Source organism: Electrophorus electricus, chromosome 24, assembly GCF_013358815.1.
Source record: "Electrophorus electricus isolate fEleEle1 chromosome 24, fEleEle1.pri, whole genome shotgun sequence".
In the NCBI taxonomy this organism is placed as follows: Eukaryota; Metazoa; Chordata; class Actinopteri; order Gymnotiformes; family Gymnotidae; genus Electrophorus; species Electrophorus electricus.
This window is the reverse complement of record NC_049558.1, coordinates 10046495-10069165: the sequence shown is the minus strand read 5'-3', so window position 1 is coordinate 10069165 and position 22671 is coordinate 10046495. Positions and strand designations below refer to the sequence as shown.

General features: G+C 41.2%; 1 protein-coding gene across 1 annotated transcript in view; it reads left to right on the top strand.

Moving 5' to 3' along the window:
- Positions 1-22671, top strand: part of LOC113586422 (nuclear receptor coactivator 3) — a 72829-nt gene that overhangs the window by 36213 nt on the left and 13945 nt on the right. The window contains exons 3-7 of the mRNA XM_027024524.2: positions 4338-4388; positions 12445-12549; positions 12694-12854; positions 20918-21018; positions 21393-21567. Of these exons, the coding sequence (XP_026880325.2) occupies positions 12464-12549; positions 12694-12854; positions 20918-21018; positions 21393-21567 (523 nt within the window). The 5' untranslated portion in view covers positions 4338-4388; positions 12445-12463. The remainder of the gene's footprint in view (positions 1-4337; positions 4389-12444; positions 12550-12693; positions 12855-20917; positions 21019-21392; positions 21568-22671) is intronic.

The window sequence follows — 22671 nt, the reverse complement described above, 5'->3', positions numbered from 1 at the left end:
CTGCAATCTCTGGAAATGATTCCTTGCTCCAGAATTGTATCTCTGTGCCCATGAGAGTCACATTTCAAAGTTCAAAGAGGTTTTATTGTCATTTCAAAAAACGAGACAGTGTTCCTCCAGGACCGTGGTGCAACACAAAACAACAGTGCAACAGACAACATGCTACACAAGTCACATTTCTTGACCCTGGTGGGAGAGTCTTACTGTCTGGCCTGTGCCCAACCCCATCAGACCATCTTATCTGTGGTTGGTGTTTCCTGGCAACCACTATGGCTTGGAGGGTCTACAACTGCCCTCTTGATTCACTCTTGATTCTTGTACAGTAGGGATTGCTGTGATGTGTGTGTGTGTGTGTGTTCTGACTGATCACGTGCAATGCTCTGATGTTGGTGTACTGATATTGGTATAATGCCTTATTTGATCAAAATGTATTTGATAAGTGCTTGCTCTGCATCAGAGAAGCCCACGTACTAAATGACAGGGAAAACCTGGATTACTTGTTTCTGACTGAACCATGGCAATGAAATATGGAATTTATCCACCTGACCAACTGCGTCTTACACATTGTTCATTTATTTGAACTCTGGACTGTGGAGGTCTCACTGTGGTTTGGCAAAACCGGTTTTCTTGGCAGTTAGTGAGTATACACTATTTATTTATTTATTTTTACTACTTTTCACCTACACTTGACAGGTTCATCAACTAAACCCTTTTTATTGTGGTTTGTTTTGGGGGGTTTTTTACCTCCATTTACCTCCATTCAGTACATTATTAATATTAAAATTATCAAAGTGATATTACTTGGTGATTTTAATCTCCATATTAATGATGTCACAAAATTTCTTAATATAACTGAATCTTTTCATTTGAAGCAACAGGTCACATGGGGGTCATACTTTGGACTTATTTTTTTGTTTGGGATTAGATATTGATCATATCTGCTGTGAGGACATTTTGCAGTGATTTATAAATGTATTTCATCTGTATTAACTGTTGAGTCTATCTGTCCTAAAAGTGCATTGTATTCACATATTATTGCAGTGTTTGGGTTGATCAGTTTTTAGCACATTTTTGTTAGGATTTTAATACAAATCTTAACAATGCTGAGCTTTTAATGCAGTCTTTCAATGTTAAGAACCTGAAAAAGGGGGCTGCTTTAAAAAATTTAAGACCAGCAGCATTTATGATACTTTTCTGTGGATAATGGATGCTGTTTGTTACGGTGCTATTTTTTGTAATGCTTTAGGTGCAGTCAGATTTCTATCATGTTGTATTTGTGATGCCTGTGAACCTCTTATGGCTTCTTTCTGAAACCTTTTCCAGCCTAACAGACTGGGGAAATGGTCGTATGATTCTCTCATTTTTGAAGAGTTAGAGCCAAAACAAGAATGAGAGCTGGAAGACAATTAAGTATGACTGTTAAAAGTTCTCTAATAATGTATTTGAACAACGCCAGTCTGGGTTTGGAATTATCCACAGTGCTGAAACTTGGTCAGCGTCATAAATGATCTAATGGTAGCAGCTCACTCTGGAATGTTGAATGAACTTGTTCTTCTGGACCTTTCTGCCACTTTCAACCAAGTATTTCATAACACCTTTCTAGACTTGATAATTTAGCATCACTGAAAGCACTTGTGTGGTTTAAATCATATCTCACTGATAGACAGCAGTTTGTATCTATAATCAGGTTTAAGTCAGATCTGTCAAATATTTCACATGGTGTTCCACAGGGTTCAGTCCTTGGCCCGCTACTCTTTATTATCTACATGCAGGCAATGTTATCAGAAAGCACAGTTCCACTCTTTTGTGCACTATACGCAAATTTACATGAACACTGAGCCTTCAAACACGCTGCCATTTCCTGCCTTAGTTGATCACCTGGCTGACAGTCTGGGATGGCTGAGACTGCATTAATTACTGCTAGGCTGGTCCATTGCAATGCTGACACCAGACCATGGGAACATATAACTCCCACACTCCAATACCTACACTGGTTTCCCGTTCAGTTCAATATAAACTCCTTCTTCTTTAATGTTTCTTTAATGTCTTTAATGTTTTACATGGTCTGGCACTTTCATACCATTCTACCATCCTTCACTCGTACTTATTTGTGAATACTCCGGTCTTCCCGTACTCGTTCACTCTGTCCCTTACTCTAGGCTCCACGCCACAGGAGATGGGGCTGTTAGCGTAGCAGGTCCTAAACTGTGAAGGACAGTCATTGACATGCTTGTACGTCTCTCCCTGCTTTTAAAAAGCAGCTGTAAACTTGCCTCTTTCATCTTACATTCTGAATTGAGTAATTATTGCAGCTCTGTGACAGGTGTGTGATTAAGAGACTCTTTATCTATTAATTTTAATTGGTACTATTTTAATGCTGTGTTAATCAATTTAACTCTATTCTTATTCAAATCATGTTTTTGTTTGTTAAATATTTTTTTCTTTTTCATATTGTCATTTTTGCTATTTTATTGTATTTACAGGGACCTTGAGTATCTTCAAATGTATTTATAAATAACATGCTATTATTATTATTATTATTATTAACACGTACAATAATGACAGCTGTTTTGAGGTATAAAAAGTATATAGTGGAATGACAATAAGTTAGAAATTAAAATATATGAAGTAAAGGTGAGATGCAGTAGTTTGCTTTAAATCCATCAACAATCTTGAATCCAAATTCCAGTCCTGGATTTTGTAATCACTAGTACTTAGTTTATAAAAACAGAACAAGAGAATTAAAATAACAAGCTTCAGTTTGTCACGGTTGGTCCCTCCCAGCTTCTATGGTCCATGGTGTCCCTGTCTTGTGTGTTTTGGTTCTATCCTGTATTTTCATTTTCTCCGCCCCTCGTTTGGTTTTCCACACCTGTTCCTCGTTTCAAATCTTGATTAAATTCCTGTATTTAAACACCGTCTTGTTCCCTTTGTCCTTGCTGTTCACTGAATGTCTGTATGGATGTGTTTGAAAGCCCGTACCCGTAAGTTTGTACTCCGTGACTCCCCGTCTGTATGGTTATCCCAGCCTCCACGTTTCTTAGCCTCTGTTAGAGGCTGCTTCCCCCGTTTGCCTTCGTGTGTTTGTTTCTTTGTTGTCGTGCATTCTCAGAATCTCTGTGTGGTCTCTGTGACCCTGAACTACCCTAACGACTCTGAATCTGGATTTACCCCTAATAAATCTCGCTCTTCTCCACCCGTGTGTCCGCCTCCACACCACTCACCGTTACAGTTTCATTACTGTGGATTTTCTACCCTCCCTTTACACCAAGAGGTCAGGAGCACTGATCTTTTTTCTATTTCATTTATTGTTTTAATAATATAGGAGTACATTTCAGTGAATTTGAATGTATTATTCATAAAATTGAGTATTCATAAAATTATTACATGCAATAAATAATACTAGGTCATTCTTACATAGGCCCACTGTAAATAGCACTATACTTTCAGAAGATCTAGTGATTTACACTGATATTATTTCCAAGCCTTGTTATTTAATCATCAAGTTACAAAGATACACTTTCTTTATCCTTTCTCTCTGTCTCTCCCACTGCAATCTCTGTATCTCACTGAAATCTCTCTGTCTTTCTCTCTCAGTGAAATGACTCTCAGAGTAATCAGTCTCTGTCACTGTAATGTCTGTTTGTCTCTCACAGACAAACAGACATTACAGTGAGAGAGACAGAGAGATTACAATCTTTGTCTGTCTGACTTATCTCTCACTACAATTTCTGTGCATTCTCTTTTTAACAGTATTCTTTCATTTTTCTCTTACATTTCTTTTTTCTTTCCTCTTCATTCTCTCATTCTTGTTTTCTTTCATGCTCACTCTCTCTTTCTTTCTCCTTCCTGTCATTCATTTACATGTTCTCGCTTCTGTTTCTCCCCTGTGCTTCCTGACAGTGCTTTGTGCTTGAAAACAGCTGCATAGTGGCTCTCAAGCACACAAACGTTAGCGGTTAGAGCTGCTGCACCTAGAGACCCCCCCCCCCCCCATCCTAAATCATTCTTGTTAATTTTCTCCATAAACAAGCAACACTTTTGCCTCAGCTACTAGCCCACTGGTCTTGGTATTTCTGTAAATACAGTGGTAGTGTTGTCCATTCACCCACCAAATAAAACCAGTGGGCTTAATAAATGGCACTTTTGGGTGACCAGTGCTTGTGAATTCCTGTCTGAAATTGTCACAAGCATGACTTGTGCAACGACACTGAGCACAGATGTGAACTGAGATGTATTCGTGTTTCTGGTGCGAGTTCCAGTGAAGTAGCTCTGTTTAATCTGTCTTGCTTTGATTCGTTCAGTACTAAATCAATGCCTTTTCTCTCATTTTTCAGGATGTGAAGCAGAACAAAGCATGAGCTTTTTGTTTAACCACTGCTGAAGAGGTAAGAGTGCTGTGTGTGTGTGTGTGTGTGTGTGTGTGTGTGTGTGTGTGTGTGTGCGTGTTTGTATCTGCGCATGCATGCACGCACATGCTCTTGAGAAGCTGCGTTTTTCCCTGACCTAGTATAACAAATGTGTCGAGTGTAGCTATTGTGTCTAGTGTAGCTATTGTCAACAGTGTGATCGGTGTCACCAATGTGACCTGTGACCTCTTTCTATCTCCCGCCCTCCTTCTTGCTATTTGCATAATGAAATGACACTCCTGGTCTCGCTCCCCCTACGCTTTGCTTTCTTTGTCACTCTTTCTTCCTGTTTCTCATTTCTTCTTCTCTCGCTCGCTCTCACTCTCTCTCTCTCTCTCTCTATCAGGACTTGGAGTAGCTTTATTTGTCATGACTGTAGTGAGTACCATATTACAGAAGCAATTCAAAAAAAGCAGTGGTAATTTCAAAATAAGTGACAACAAAGATAAGATTTGGAAAATCTCTCTCTCTCTCTCTCTCTCTCTCTCTCTCTCTCTCTCTCTCTCTCTCTCTCTCTCTCTCTCTCTCTCTCTCTCTCTCTCTCTCTCTCTCTCTCTCTCTCTCTCTCTCTCTCTCTCTCTCTCTCTCTCTCTCTCTCTCGTGTGTGTGGGGGGGGGGGTTGAAAATAAAGTTACATGACTTAGTAACGAGTTAGTGAAAGGGTTAGGCTTAGAGTTACAGTGAAAGCCAGTTAGGATTACAAGAGAATTATTGTGTTGTGTAGTGGAAGGATGGGGTTATGACAGGTGAGCATAAAGAGAGGAAAAATCAAGGAATGATTCAGTATAGAATGAAAATACTCTCTTCCTGTTAAAGTATCTTAAGAGTAGTTTCCTGGCCTAACAGATATGTCTGATGATTTCAATCACTGAACACTTGAAACCTTCTCCTCTCTTTACAGGCTGAGGACTCTTCAGTCTCACCAGAGGCTGATGTTAGATAAGTTTAAATAAAAGCATCCCTCCATAGTTCTTTTCAATAACAGGGGTTAGCTTGTTGGCAAAAGCACTCTATGAATAGAGTTAGCATGTTAGCGAAAGCACTATGAATAGACAGGAGTTAGCATGTTAACATTAGGTTAGCTGAGCAGTGCATCGTGGTGACAGAAACTCAGCATGCTCCCTTGGGCCTTTTCTGCACTTTTATTTCCCATTATTTTCCTTTTTTTTCTTCTCCCTGCAACCATTTTATCCCTCTGAGAAGAGTTAAGATTCGTGTTCAGGCAAAACAAAACCACGCAAAGAGCTTCTACATATTTGTAACTGTTTATCTTTCCTTAGGTAGCTTTAATTTCAAACTGCTATTATTTTTTTCATTGTTACGAGTAGTAAAAGTACTGTTTGTTACTACTACTACTACTACTGCTGCTACTACTACTATTAATAATAATGATGTGAAAAAATAAGTTTGACATTAAAACCTCCTGTCTTAAGAGCTGATTTGCCGAACATGGCAAATCAGTTTTGTGAAAGACAAATTAGATGCATTCTTAAAATTAGATGTCGTACTGACATTATGTACACAGTGCAATAATTCTGTTGCTTTGCTCTTGGACTCCTCTGTTTAACAGCAGCATAAAATCTGCCTAGTGGGTATATTAACTCTAACCCTAACCTAGTAGGTACATTAACTCTAACCCTAGTGGGTACATTAACTCTAACCCTAACCTAGTGGGTACATTAATTCTAACCCTAGTGAGTACATGAACTCTAATTCTAAGGGGTATATTAACTTCACCCCTAACCCTACTGGGTACATTAACTGTAACCCTAACCCTAGTGAGTACCTTGACTCTAACTCTAACCCTAGTGGGTTAACTATTTTCATGGGACACCCCAACCCTATTCTCCCTTGGCATATCCCAGAGTTTTATCCCTCTTCCACTACCACTCAGCTTCCCTGCCTCCCTGCCTCCCTGCTTCAACTGCCTTCTTGCTGCACTGCCTCCGTACCTCCCTGCTTAACAGCCTCACTGTCTCCTTGCTTTACTGCCTGACAGCCTCAGTGCCCCTAAATGAAACTGCTTTTCCCTGCTTGGCCTGTTAAAAACTAGAATGGAGGTCATCCATTTCCCTGAGGCAATATTCTCTTGTACTGTCTCTCACACCACTTGTTTAGAGAAAATCATTTGTTTCATGTAAAGAAGACGTCACTTCTCCTGTCTTTACTGTTTTCTAAAGCCACAACCTCTGTGCAACCTTTCTCGTGTGTCTCCTTTGCTGTGTGAGTTGAGACTGAAGCTGAAAAAAATGAGGAACAAGAGAAGGAACGTGTAAACTCTAGAGTGAAGCTATAGGGACTCTTGAGTAAGCACTGGCAAGAATTGCAAGTGGTGTCTCACTATTAAGCATGTCTGTGTTTAGAAGTGTGAGAGCTCTCTCATTATTCTAACCCTAACCCTATTCAGCATGCATGTGTTGCTGTTACCTCATGCACCATTAACATTTATGGCATTTGGCAGAAAATCTTATTCAGAGTGAATTACAAAAGTGCTTTGTCATTTACTCATTGAATATATCCTAGGCAGTACAGTAGGTTAGAGTCCAAGATACCATTGAACTAGAATGCTGTTGAAATACAGGGATCACTGCTGATATCTAGAAGTGCAAAACGCATATTGGCTATATAACAGACAACAATCAGTGCAAAAACAATGAGTATTAGAGTTTTAGTCAAAATAGGAGCAGGATCAGTGGTCATTTAAATATTCCACAAATGGGTGGGTCTTCAGCCTGCGTTTGAAGACTGTAAGGGACTCTGCTGTCCAGACAGCCAGTGGAAGTTCATTCCACCATCTAGGAGCCAGGACAGAGAATAGTCTCCATGCTTATCTCCATGAGACTCGAAACATGGTATTTCAAGTCGAGCCGTACTTGAGGTTCGAAGTACTCGAGGTACGGATCGGGCTTTGACCATTCACATGTATCGAAGGGCTAGTCTATTTTTGGCTTTGTTGGTGAACATCAAGATTTTAAATCTGATGTGGGTGGTTACTGGAAGCCAAAGAAGGGAGTGCAGCAGTGGAGTGACATGTGTAAACTTCAGAAGATTGAAGACCAGTCACACTGCTGCATTCTGGATAAGTTGTAGAGGTTTGATGGCTGGAAGACCAGCAAATAGCAAGTTGCAGTAATCAAGCTTTGAGATAACAAGAGATTCTACAAGCACCTGGGCAGCTTCCTCTGAGAGATGATACAAAGGAAAAAGTTCTGCAAGACCAGGTCAGATTTGAAACATGATTTGAGAATGAGAACTGGTTGTGCAAATTATGCCCAGGCTACAAGCAGTTTCAGATGGTGATACCAGGGAGTTCCCAAAGAAAACTGAGGTCATAGTAAGGGCTGGGAGTTCCTGGGAACAGAAGCTAGGTTTTATTGGGGTTGAGCTTCAAGTGGTGGGCTGACATCCGTGACACAATGTCAGTCAAGTATGCTGAGATACTGTAAATCTGTGTCAGAGGGTGGGAAAGAAATAAATAATTATGTGTTATCAGCATTGCAGAGATAGGAGAAGCCATGAGAAGATGATACTTCATCAAGAGAATGAGTATACCAGAGAAGAGAAAAGGGCCTAACACTGAGCCCTGGGAGACACAGGTGGAGAGTCTACATGGATTGGATATGGATCCTCTCCATATTACCTGATAGGACTGAAACCCTCTCCATGCAGGGCCAGTCACACCAAGGCTGGAGAGAACAGAAAGGAGAATGTTGTGGTTTACTGAGTCAAAGGCTGCTGAAATGGCTAAAAGAATAAAGACAGATGACAGTTTGGCATCTTAGGCAGCATGAAGCTTCTCCATTACTGCTATGAGGGCTGTTTCTGTTGAATGTGTTGGTTTGTAGTCAGACTGATTGGCATCATGGAGCTGGTTCTGCGTGAGGAAAAGAGATAATTGATTGTAAAATGCTTGTTTAAGAACTTTTGAGAGGAAAGAGATAAGTGATACCAGTCTGTAATTGATTATGTTGGAGTTGTTGAGTGTGGCCTTCTTGAGGATTGGCGGTTTCGTCCAGAGGATAAGGAGTTGTTGATGATGACAGAGATGAAAGGAAACAGATCTCTTGAGATTGTCTGGAACAGAGTGGAAGGAATGGGATCCAGTGGACATGTAGTCGGATTGCTGGACATCCAGAGTTTAAGAATTTTGTGTGAGGAGAGAGAATAAAAAGAAGCCAGGGTGTTGGATTAGGGGAATGAACACTGGTTGGAGGATTGGGAAACCCAGCACCATTTTAGTGTTAGGGTTTAGGTTAGGTTTTGGGTTACAGTTAGCTTTTGGGTTACACTGGGTTATGGTTAGGGTTTTGGTTAGGGTTTAGGTTAGGTTTTGGGTTACACAGTCTGAAGAAAACTGTCAATGTGATGGTTTTAAAAATCTAGCAATGCAATATTTGCATATGATGATGCATGATATGTAGATATGTTACATTATTCTGGTCTAAGACTATGCAGTGAAGGAGCATGAAGAAGAAAAGTGAAAAGGGTAGCTGTGGTTAAACAGTGATATTTTCTGCTCATAGCATGAGTATTGAAACTCATTATAGCAACGAGTGGAGCATCTCTCTTGTTCATACTTTCCTTGCAAATATGAGTCATGAGTACTTTTATTTATGGAACTGTAGAATAATAATTATTGCTCTGCTGGAGTTACTCCACCCCAGGCATCCAGAAGAGTAGAGTTGGGAAGAATATAGGAAAACACTTCTCTGCTAGGATAAGAAAGGCTTTGGTCTGTCCATGTGTTCAAAAGCAACAAGGAGACATACATAAATATATAGTAAGCCACAGTGAGAAAGACAATCAGACAGAGACACAGAGAGACTTAGACAGATGGACAAAAACAGAGAGAGAGGGAGAGAGAGAGAGACCGACAAAGTGATGGACAGACTTACAGATAGATTGAAAGACACGCAAAAGCTCTCTGTAATTCTCAGAAACTCTCCTGTCTTTTGGACCATTTCCACATGCACTTCTAGAGCACTGCTTACCTCTCAATTGCATCACCCACATCAATAGCTCTGCTACGCCCATCGCACCTCTCATCCCCTCCACCCACCCCCACCCACAGCACTACTCAGGTAGAAGATGTGGAATGATGGACTATTTTTTTACCAAGCAGTTTCTTTGGCATCCGTTTTGTCTGTGTGTGTGCGCGCACGCACACAAGTATACTAGGAACACCTGAAGCTTGTGAAGCATATAATACAGCCTAATCTAAGATGCATGTGTTTAGAACATAACAGACCCACACCTTTGTTGTATAGTAAAACTAGACACTAGAGCTAATGCTAACTAGTGCTAACCCTATTATAGATCTGTAGTATGCATTGCATAATTAATGTGAAATACAGTTTGCACTGCATACATACAGAGTACATTGCATACATTTATTGTTCACTTTTTTAGTAACACCTCCCTTGTTCTTACACTCACCAGCCCCTATTTAAAACACTTTATAAACACTTGCATTATACCTTGCAAGTGTAATGTGTATGAATGTGGTATGAATACCGCAATAAATTGGCAATTAATGTTGATAAAATTCATTGGTTCACCATCCTGATTACCAGGGAATGTATAATTATTTTTTATTAGAAGTTAATTAACAAGTGTCATCACAAGTTCTGCAATGTCATTGATCATCAACCCACAATTAGAAGTTTATTTTTTATTTATTATTGTTACTAACCCTAACCCTAGTTTAATATTTTTGTTGTTTTATAGTAATGCACTGAATTAAAAATTGAGGTTTAAAAATTGAGGTTTAATAATGACCATGAAGTATTGGTCATTATCATAGTGCTATCACAAAACAAAATTAACCAAACAAGATTTGTGGTGAACCAAATGTGATTAAAACAACAAAAACAAATAAACCAGAATATTATTAAAGCAATCTATAGGGACAAGGGAGATTAGGACTGATTACCTAGCAAACAAGAAAAAAGTTGGTTATGGTTACCTAATGGAATTACCTAATGTAATTACAATCTAATCTATTTCTGAGGTACAAAAATGATAGTAACCTGACTGGTGTCAACTATTGAGTATATGAAATGTGGCCTTACACTTCAATGAGTTTGACCAGGTCAGAACAGGCACATGGGTTGGGAGGGCGCCATTAGACTGTAGGGACTACTAGCCTGCGTACCGCATCATGGAGCTGATGAGCACCAAAATGTCTCCCAATTCATTAGACTTGGTTTTCTAACCTGCCTCAGTCAGAGAACTGGTGCACTGGCATTGTAGGCCCTCTCCTCAGGCAATGGCATAACTGCGGTCTTAGGTTCTGTGTTCTACTCTTGTCTTTGCTGAAGATACTGGAACCGATTAATCACTGGCCACATGACAAAAACTTAGTCTCTATCAGCAACAAAAAAATGGGTTTGCTTGATCAAAAATGTAGGTCACAGAGAGTGCGACGAAATAAGTGACACACACTAAAGGAGAAGACAAACAAACTTGGATCTAAGAAAAATAAAATGAAAGTGTATTCCACTCTTCTTAGAGAGAAGCTATTAACTTATTTTCACACAGAAGATTAATTCTCAGTTTCTTCCCACTTTCCTTAGAAACTTTCTTCCACCACTCCATCTTTTTATCAGCCCAGCTTGACCTCAAACTCAAGCTTCAGCCTGGGCTAATTGATACCTGTAACATGGGCTCGAACCCAGGTCAAATGGGTGATGGCACCAACAGCTTACTGGGTGAGCAACCATGCTCTAATGATGGTGGGCTCGTGTGCAGAACAGTTAGTTCGTAGAACCGGTAAAACAAGAAAAAGGGGCACAAATACCCGCTAGACTGCAGCAGCTGTAGAACTACCTGCGTGCATATCGCCCTTCAAAGGAATGGAGGACAACAAAAGTAGAGGGGAAAAAACTAAACACCACGCCAAGTGTGGGGAAAAGGGAGAACCAAGGACGTGGCGTGGTGTTTAGGGAAGAATGGCAGCCCAGATGCCCTGGGGGAAAACCAAACAAACTTCCCAAACAAAACCAGAAAACAGGGAGGAACTGTAATGGCTAAGGGGAGCTTTTGGAGAGAGACAGATTTGAGGGGGGAAAACTGGAGAGGGGAGGGGACGTGTAAAAACACGGGACACCCTCACAGCACAGAGGGCTCACAGACCTCAATACCTAAAGTTACTGGCTAGGAGCTTTGCTCAGAACTTTGGCAAAGTCCCAGCACTGAGTGACTGGGTCACTGGGCTTATATAGGTGTAGCCCAGCTGTTGGGCGTTAAGCCTGATTAGTGGTGTGCCTGACTCGAGGCCTCTCTCTGGTGGCTGGAGGGGGCCTCAGCCTGGCACCGACCCTTATAGTGCCAACCTGCTCTTGGATTTAAAAGCTGAATGTGTTGATTGTAAAGTGACCTTGGGTTCCTTGAAAGGTGCTGTATAAATCCAACTTCAATCATTTATTAATTAAGCATTAAAGAGTAGCACACACCTGTTCAGGTTTCACACATATTAACATCCTTTATCTTAATAATGGGGAGGAAATTCCTTTTCAAGGCATTTTCAGGAGGCTCAGCATGCCAGCATGGATGACAGTGTTGGCGCATGTGCCAAGTGCCACCAGCGCTGAAATCATCACATAACTGGTTTTGTTGTCCTGTGGAGACATTAAAAGACCTGGAACTCACAGCATCAGGTTTATGATGTCCCTTTATGTCCTAATATATTTCTGTTGTTTGGTTTATGATATGTTTACTGGAGTATGTAGTTCATACAAGTGTATAGTCTGAGATTTAAGCCTAAAGAAGTGGACATGGAAAAGACACAAGATCCAAGAAGGCAGTAATAATTCCCACCAATTTTGTTTTCCAATGATGCACACAAAAGCTATTTGAGTACTTAATAACACCCCCTTGTGGGCAATCGTAAGTCTGCTGGACATGAGTGAATGAGTTCTCTGCCAGATCCTGGGATTCACAACTAAAGAATAGTGTTTCTACCCAAGTGGATAATGTTTGAGACAAAAGGTGTGTATAACCCTTTATGACCTCTTTTGTCTGTCTTTTTGTCCAGCTGCTGATATGTACATAAGATGAGCGGCGTGACGGACAACTCCATGGAGTCACTGTGCTCCGACCGCAAACGCAAGCTGTCCACGTGCGACACACCAGGTTTGGGGTAAGATGGGACCAAACCAACCCTGCTCATAGTTGTGGATATGAAGTTTGAAGTTGGAAGTTGGGTATGCAAAGTATGAGGTTGAGGTACAGGAAGCAGATTGTTTCCTTACAAGGGGCATAACAGCCATATGTGCTCCTGCAGGTGTGACAAACGGCGAAGAGAGCAGGAGAGTAAGTATATCGAGGAGCTGGCTGAACTGATTTCAGCCAACCTCAGTGACATTGACAGCTTTAACGTCAAGCCGGACAAGTGTGCAATTCTCAAGGAGACAGTGCGCCAGATTCGACAGATTAAAGAGCAAGGTAGGCTTTTATTGCTGTTAGTGTTCCCTTTACCATACCATCACTCACACACACACACACACACACTAACTTTGGTATAGGAGGTGTCTCCAGTGTTATCTCTCAATCAATGCTACACACCTACCTCACGATCAATGAGATTTCAGAACAAAGTCACACTGGCTCAGACATTACCCAGGCCAACAATCAGATGCGTGAGAGTGGAGAATAGATACTGTCCTGAGATTGGGCAGCAGTCCAAGCAGACTACCAAGACCAAGTGAAGTACCTGAAGATGTGAATGAAGCATATGAGCAATCTGATCCATGTCTACACAGCTCCCTGGCATAAAGCCAATTACACTCCAGGAACGCCTTGGCCAAGGACTCTTACTGGTAGGGGTATTACTCACTATGTTATACCAACCGTTGTTCCGAGGCAGATTGATCTTGTTATTCCTGGGATTTGTTCCCTTCCAAGCCTCTAGTAGAAGGATGAGTAAGTATGTGTGTTGGTGCACAAGACCCAGGCTATCAATACCCATGTTCTACCAGTCAGAGACCCTGCTGGCATAGAAAGCTGGTCACAGGAGGAAATAGAAGCCACTGACATCAAGACAAGGAAACTGAGACTGTACACTAAGTGGAGGAGGAGCGCTGAGGACTAGTGAGCATCAGAGCCGCTATCCAGAATGAAACAACCAAGATCCAGGAGTGCTTACTGAGTACCTCAGACAGCAGAAACCCAAAGAGGAAGGGAATGAGGAGGAGATGGACCCATCTTGTAAGGATAAACGCCTGCATGTTATGTACCACTGGCAAATCATGGAAGTGACTGAAATGATAAAAGTCTTACACATGGCTGGAAAAGGCTGGCTTGAAAGACAACATGGCAGCACGGGAACAAGCTCTGAATACAAGATCAGTACTGGCTGGTCTACCACACCAGGCAGAACCTCAAATGCAGGCTGTGCAAAGATGCCCCTGAGACAATCCAGCACATAACAGCAGGATGCAAGATCTTAGCAGGCAGCGCGTACCTGAAACAGCATAACCAAGTGGCTGGTATATGCTACAGAAACATCTGTACTGAGTACAGGCTGGAAGTGTCATGGTCAAAGTGGGATACACCCCCAAGGGTGGAGGAGAAAGACTGTGCTAAGATCCCATGGGACTTCCAGATACAGACTGACAAAATGGTAATGGCTAACCAGCAGGACAGTAGTGTTGGACAAACAGCAGAAGAGGATCTTAATGATAGGGTTCAGCAATCCCAAGTGATCGCAACATCAGGAACAAGGAGCACAAAAAGCTCACAAAATACCAAGGGCTGAAAGAAGAGCGGAGGGTGAAGACAACTGTAGTTCTCATGGTAATCAGAGCACTAGGGGCTGTGACTCACAAAATGGGAGAATGGCTCCAGCAGATCCCAGGAACGACATCCAAGATCTCCATCCAGAAGTGTGCAGTCCTGGGAACAGCTAAGGTACTACACAGGATGGTAAAAGACCTGAGCTTGAATGACAAAGACTGTCCAGGGGAGGGCGGTTGGGAAATATATATGCACAGCCATAACATTAATTCCACTGTCAGGTGATATTGATTATCTCATTACATTGGTTCCTTGTCAACAGGTGTGATAGGTTAGGCTGTAAGTGAACAGTTAGTTCTTGGAATTGATGTGTTGAAAGCAGGAAATATTGGCCAGCATAAGGATCTGAGCAACAAGGGCTACTGTGAACATTGTTGCAGAGCAAGTACACCCGTTCTTTGTGAATGGTATTCCCTAACAGTAGTGGCTTCTTACATCAGGATAATGATGCAAAATTTATGCACACTGCAAAAATTGTTCAGGAATGGTTTGAGGAACATGATGAAGAGTTCAAAGTTTTTATTTGGCCTCCAAATTCCCCAGATCTTAGTCCAGTCTAAGATCTACATCTGGGGCATGTGTTGGAACAACAAGTCTGATAATTGAAGGCCCCATCTTGCAAATTACAGGACATACAGCATCTGCATGTACATGTGCTGCATGTACATGCAGAATAACTGACCAGCTGGGATGACCCCCATGTAGTGAAGATTCCTTATTGTTTAATACTGCCAGACCATGTTGACATTTTTGGCTGTAGAGATATGTCTGTCTTTTTTGCAGAGCCTGTATTTAGTGATGGCTGTTAGGATGCAGTGACTGTTTAGCTACAGTATTCTTAAAATAAATTACAGTTGCAGTGATTCCCTTTGCCATTGAATCTTCCGTGCACTTTGCCACCTTCCACCTTAATCAGACAAGGCTAGCCATTGCCTTTTAGGATGCGTGTGAATCAGTTCTGTTTTGGTTGTTGCTGTAGATGTAATGATTCACATTTCTCAGAGCAGATGATTAGCCAAAGCCCATGTCCATGCATGTGGTGTTGATCATGTATCACATTAACAACTTTAATATCATTTATGCCTCTTTGCAGTTTATGGTACATTATGGTTCTTAACATTCATCTTTACACAGCAAAAACCTAAGTATTGAATTAACACCAATAATGTTCAGCTATCTCTTAGTTAATTCATTTGTGTTCAGGTAGACACAACAGTGCAAACACTATAGGTGTTGCTTTACTACTATAGGTTTTGCCAATAAAAATTCATGTCTAAATATCAAGGTTTATTGTTATTTTTTGGCTCTGAAAATAAAAATGAATGGATAATAATACATTTTTAAGTTTATAGTATGGTAATTATATTTAAAATAATTGGAAACAGTTCTAGAGAAGTGCATCTCTGCATGTCTTGTGTTTGACAGTGCAGATCGTCTGTTGTTTGCAAGGAAAAGCATTGAGTTGGTTTGGTGAGATGGTAGACATCATCTCATGCAATTTAGCATGACAGTTTCATAGCATTTGAACATGATAAACTGAGAGCTAATGAACTGATGATGGAATTTCATTTATCCTTCATTTATTCTGAGTAAGGAAGTTAAAACTATCCAAATACAAATACCAAAGATCTATGCAGACATCTGGAGACATCTAAGTGTATGTACACTTAGTGATCATTGTATTATGTTCAGCTACTTCACAGTTGTACCTAATAGGTTGCCACACATTTCACAGTCAATAATTAGTTGCCATCCACTACTACTGATGCCACTATTGTACTCTTAAGTGAACTGACTTTCAACTTGAGTCCTGTACTCTGTGTATGTTGTCCTGGATGCTTTTCATATACATTTATACTGTAATTGACCTTGCAGATACTGTTTATGCATAAATTTATATTTAGGACAAATTCCTCTTTTAGGAATAAATATCCAGACATCCAGACTCCTTTTTTCTTTATCAGGTCATTTAGGAAAGAGGACCCTGAAAATATGCCAAAATTGTGCAGAGAACACATGTATCCTGCAGACTGAGCTAGATAATAGCTGAAAGTGAGATACACATGTATCATACAGATGGCACTAGATAGTAGGTGAAGGTGATGTACACTTGTATAAACACATATTTCTACAGTGTATACAAGTTATATTTTATTTATATAGTAAATATAGCCAAGGCTGACATTGTCATAGTCACCAGTGAAGAGCCACACCCCTCTGGATGGAACCAGACACTGAACTGAAACATTATAGTATATAGAGTGAAAACATTAAATTAATTACTTTAAAACTAATGCAAAATTTGTGGCATGTCGCCTATGGGCACTATTAATGTCTTCCGTTATCGGTTTACTTGTTCGCTGCTGGTCACACGATTGTCCACATGGCTGTGTGATGCTAGAATAGGAAACATCTCACATTCCTCCACCCTAACCCTAGAATAGGAAACATCTCACATTCCTCCACCCTAACCCTAGAATAGGAAACATCTCACGTTCCCCCACCCTAACCCTAGAATAGGAAATATGTCACAATCCTCTATCCTAACCCTAGAATAGGAAACATCTCACTTTCCTCCACTGTAACCCTAGAATAGAAAACATCTCACGTTCCTCCATCCTAACACTACAATAGGAAACATCTCAAGTTCCTCCACCCTAATACTAGAATAAGAAACCTCTCACATTCCTCCACCCTAACCCTAGAATAGGAAACCTTTTGCATTCCTCCACCCTAACCCTAGAATAGGAAACATCTCACATTCCTCTATCCTAACCCTAGAATAGGAAACATCTCACATTCCTCCACCATAACCATAGAATAGGAAACATCTCACATTCCTCCACCCTAACCCTAGAATAGGAAACCTTTTGCATTCCTCCACCCTAACCCTAGAATAGGAAACCTCTCACATTCCTCCACCCTAACGCTAGAATAGGAAAGCTCTCACATTCCTCCACCCTAACCCTAGAATAGGAAATATCTCACATTCCTTCACCTTAACCATAGAATAGGATACATCTCATGTTCCTTCTCCCTAACCCTAGAATAGGAAACATCTCACTTTCTTTCACCTTAACCTTGGAATAGAAAACATCTCACGTTCCTCCGCCCTAACACTAGAATAAGAAACCGCTCAGTCTTCCACATTCCTCTATCCTAACCCTAGAATATGAAATATCTCACATTCCTCTATCCTAACACTAGAATAGGAAACATTTCACATTCCTCCACCCTGACCCTAGAATAGGAAACATCTCACATTCCTCCACCCTAAACTTAGAATAGAAAGCATCTCACATTCCTCTACCCTAACCCTAGAATAGGACACATCTCACGTTCCTCCACCCTAACCTTAGAATAGAAAACATCTCACATTCCTCCACCCTAACCTTAGAATAGGAAACCTCTCACATTCCTCCACCCTAACCCTAGAATAGTAAACCTCTCACATTCCTCTATCCTAACCCTAGAATGGAAAACATCTCACATTCCTCCACCTTAACCCTAGAATAGGAAACATCTCACGTTCCTCCACACTAACCCTAGTATAGGAAACATCTCACATTCCTCCACCCTAACCTTAGAATAGAAAACTCCTCATATTCCTCCACCCTAACGCTAGAATAGGAAACATCTCACATTCCTCCACCCTAACCCTAGAATAGGAAATATCTCACATTCCTCCACCTTAACCATAGAATAGGATACATCTCATGTTCCTTCTCCCTAACCCTAGACTAGGAAACATCTCACTTTCTTTCACCTTAACCTTGGAATAGAAAACATCTCATGTTCCTCCACCCTAACACTAGAATAAGAAACCGCTCACAGTCTTCCACATTCCTCTATCCTAACCCTAGAATATGAAACATCTCACATTCCTCCACCCTAACCCTAGAATAGTAAACCTCTCACATTCCTCTATCCAAACCCTAGAATAGGAAACATCTCACATTCCTCCACCCTAACCTTAGAATAGAAAACATCTCACATTCCTCCACCCTAACCCTAGAATAGGAAACCTCTCACATTCCTCCACCTTAACCCTAGAATAGGAAACATCTGACGTTCCTCCACCCTAACCCTAGTATAGGAAACATCTCACATTCCTCCACCCTAACCTTAGAATAGAAAACTCCTCACATTCCTCCACCCTAACACTAGAAAAAGAAACTCCTCACATTCCTCCACCCTAACGCTAGAATAGGAAACATGTCACATTCCTCCAGCCTAACCCTAGAATAGGAAACATCTCAAATTCCTCCACCTTACCCATAGAATAGGATACAGCTCACGTTCTTCCACCCTAACCCTAGAATAGGAAATATGTGACAATCCTCTATCCTAACCCTAGAATAGGAAACATCTCACTTTCCTTCACCTTAACCCTAGAATAGGAAACATCTCAAATTCCTCCACCTTAACCATAGAATAGGAAACATCTCACGTTCCTCCACCCTAACCTTAGAATAGGAAACATCTTATGTTCCTCCACCCTAACACTAGAATAGGAAATATGTGACAATCCTCTATCCTAACCCTAGAATAGGAAACATCTCCCTTTCCTCCACCGTAAACATAAAATAGAAAACATCTCATGTTCCTCCACCCTAACACTAGAATAGGAAACATCTCAAGTTCCTGCACCCTAACACTAGAATAAGAAACCTATCACATTCCTCTATCCTAACCCTAGAATGGGAAACATCTCACATTCCTCCACCTTAACCCTAGGATAGGAAAGATATCACGTTCCTCCACCCTAACACTAGAATAGGAAATATCTCACGTTCTTCCACCCTAACACTAGAATAGGAAATATCTCACGTTCCTTCACCTTAACACTAGAATCACATCACGTTCCTCTACTATAACCCTGAAACAAGAGGGTGAAAGTCATTTCCCAGCCCGCAGACCACCATAAGCCTCCATTTCATCTCACTATAGGTATCAATTCTTCTCACATGCAGCTGGTGCAGTTTTATGATTTCGTTAATATAATAGAAATTCTTCCTGGAACATGTCTAAAGTAAGGCAGACTTCTCCCTTGCTCAGTAGTGGATGTAAAATATAAGTATTTATTTTGTTTCCACTTTCCTCATTGTCTTACAGTTTTATTATCTGACTTTTATGTTCTGAGTCTGGCACGACGACAAGCCAGAGCTTTAAGAAATGAGACAAGGGAGAGTGAGACCTAGAGGTTCATAGTGAGGGCAAAAAAAAAGGTGAACGAGAGGAGAGAAATGAGAAAAAAATGGAGAGAAGCGGAGAGAGAGAAATGGAAAAAAGAAGACAAGAGAGACAGCTGGGCAGAAAAAGAGGGAGAGAGTACTAAGTAGGTGAAGCGGGAGTGGGGTAAGGGAAGGAGGGAGCGAGGGAAAGAAGGAGGCGGAGAGAAAGCGGGAGAGGAAGAAGCTAAACCTTCTCAAGCGGCACAGCTGTCTCTGACTTTGTGGGGACAGGTTGCCATAGTTACAGGAAGTGAATAATGAAGTGGCACTCTTTCTCTGTCCTTGTTTCTTAATCTCTCACTCCCTCACTTTCTCTCACACGCTCACTGTATTTGTCTCTCACTCTCACACTCTCCGTATCTCTTTAATTCTCTCTTTCTCTCTCTGTCCTTCACTCTCTCTCTTGCAACGTTACTGTTCCAGTCTTAACATCCTGCTTTCATTTTTGTTCATTTCTCATTCTGTCAGTCTCCGTGTTTTACCTCCAGTAAATAAATGCAGCTTATGATATCCAGACCTTGCTAAACCAGAAGGTCTCTCTCACTCCTTTCCCCATTTCCCTCTCTCCCTTTATCTCTCTTTCTGCATTTTTTCCATTTTGTTCGCTCTCTCTTTGTCTGTCTGTCTGTCTGTCTGTCTGTCTCTCCCTCTCCCTCCTGCCTGCCAGTGATAGTCAAACTACTAGTTTTGTAGACCCACCTCCAGGGAGCTCATCAAATGGAATCGTTCCTCTAACTCTGATTGGCTCGGTTCTGCTTTAACGCCGTCTCCTCTCTGCTTCTCCCCCTGAATACAAAAGCAGCAGATTAGGCAGTTACCTGCAACGCCAGCCCACCTCTTCTACCTGCTGCCCAATAAGAGGCACTAAGATTTGGCATAGTAATGTGCGTTGTGTGTAGAGTGCAACTGGATCTTGCGTCCCCCTAGTGGTCATAATCGTTTATGTTAAAGATTTGGTTTCTGTGTGTGTGGAATATTATCAGGTCACCCAACATCCTGTTTTTGTGTTGTTATATATTTTTCCAAACGATCCAGTTAATTAAAGGGTTATGTTTGCAAGTAGATATTTAGTTTGATCGTATGTTTACTGAATAGGATAGTCATGCGTCATATCTGTAAACATTCACAATTCCACCAAACCAGTAAATCAATGTGCTATGCAGTGGCCTATATGTCAATTTCTCTAACAGTCCAGATACAGCTTATGACTACCCCTAACCCACATACATGATGGCCTTTATAATAAGCTCACAAATTAGCTGTAATAGAGTAAAAAAAAGATAACACACAAATCTGGACTTTAAATAACCTGTTGCCTGTGTTTCTATCATGGGGAAATTTCTGTCCATGAGAGAGAATGTGCTTATGTGTGTATGTATGTGGTTTGTGGGAGAAGGACTAAGTGTGTGTATATGTGCGTATGTATGTGGCTTGTATGTATTGCTTGATTGGCTCCGTTACCTTTGTGTAAATGCGCAGGAAAGGCCACGTCCAGTGATGACGATGTTCAGAAGGCGGACGTGTCCTCGACAGGTCAGGGGGTCATCGACAAAGACCATCTGGGGCCACTGTTACTCCAGGTGAGCAAGAGGTCAAAGTGCATTAAGAGTTTTGATAAAGGAGAGACATCAAAGTTGCATTAAAACTCAAAAAGAGACTTAGTAGTGCGTTTCTTGCTTAACTCCCACATATGGATTTTGTCCAGGAATGTGACCAGCAAAGTGCACATGTTTAAATAGCAGAATGTATTCAGTGTTCTGTTTGTTAGATCGTTTAAGTTGTTTATTTTTTAATCATTTATTTTTTGGGGATTGATAGAAGTCCAGGTCTTTGGGGAAGCTGCAGTAAGATAACAGTAAATGCTGTCTAAGAGGAATATTAGAGGAATATTAGAAGAATATTGCAGAAATATTGGAGGAATGTATTCCTGACTCCATGTCTCACGGTTCTGTAGGCCCTGGATGGCTTCCTGTTTGTGGTGAACCGAGAGGGCAGTGTTGTTTTTGTGTCAGACAACGTCACACAGTATCTGCAGTACAAGCAGGAGGAACTGATTAACACGAGTGTGTACAACATTCTCCATGCAGAGGACAGGGAGGAGTTTCACAAGAACCTACCAAGGAACAATGGTTAGTCTCACACACACACGCATACTTGTAACACACAAGCACATGTAACACACATACACACACTTGACACACCCACCCACCGTGAAAGCTATGCCACACAGGTCACCATTTTGTTGACGAGTAGCTATATATTGCATCTGTGCCTTTAGCCATCACAGAGAATTGGTTTTGATTTGATAAACACTCACGGAAATTTTCAACACTCCTCCAGGAACACATGGCCTTGTGTGTATACATAGAAAACATGCACTCTGTATGCTCCCACCCACACACACACATACTCACTGATCCAACCTCATTAGGTGGAGCAGAGCTGTATGCCTGGGGTGGGCGGGGGGGATGGTGATTGCTCCACACATCTTCAACAGGCCTGTGTTTCATTCAGATCCCACTGTAGTTATCAGGAAGTCTAGCACCACTAAATAATGTGGACTCTTCTGGAGTGTTTGCACATGCCTGCATATGCGTGTGTATTGAGATATCGAGATGGCACAGTGCACAGCTGAACGTGACTCAGGTTTGAGTCTTACTGAAACTGCATACTGGCCCCTCCTTCTTGCTAATCCAAACCCTTTTGGAAATTGTCAGTCTTTGTTGCATTTGGTGCTCTATTAGCCAGCCTGAATAACAAGCAGGAAAAAGTAGGCACAGTTTTTTATATGTACATTATTAAGGTTAGGAAAGAAGGCGGAGCAGGATTGGTTAGCATGGTAAGGAAATGCCACACTCATGGATCTATACATGCATCTGCCTCTCTCAGTCTGTCTTACTGTCTCTGTGTGTGCTAGTTGTAAAAAAAAAAAAATAGAGAGAAATTCCAGATTTAATCAGGACTTCTACCTGTCCCATTTCACATTCGCAATCCTGATATGCACCTCACCACTGGATAGCTGCTGCAACAGTGTGTCTAACCCTGGTGGGTCTTACCCTGGTGGGTCTAACCCTAGAGTGACTAACCATGGTGGGTCTAACTCTGGTGGGTCTAACCCTGGTGAGCCTAACCCTAGAGTGTCTAACCCTTGTGTGTCTAACCCTAGTGCAGCAGTGATGTGTGTAAATCTAGTTCTGTAATCCTTAATAAACATCGCTTAAACATTTAAAGCA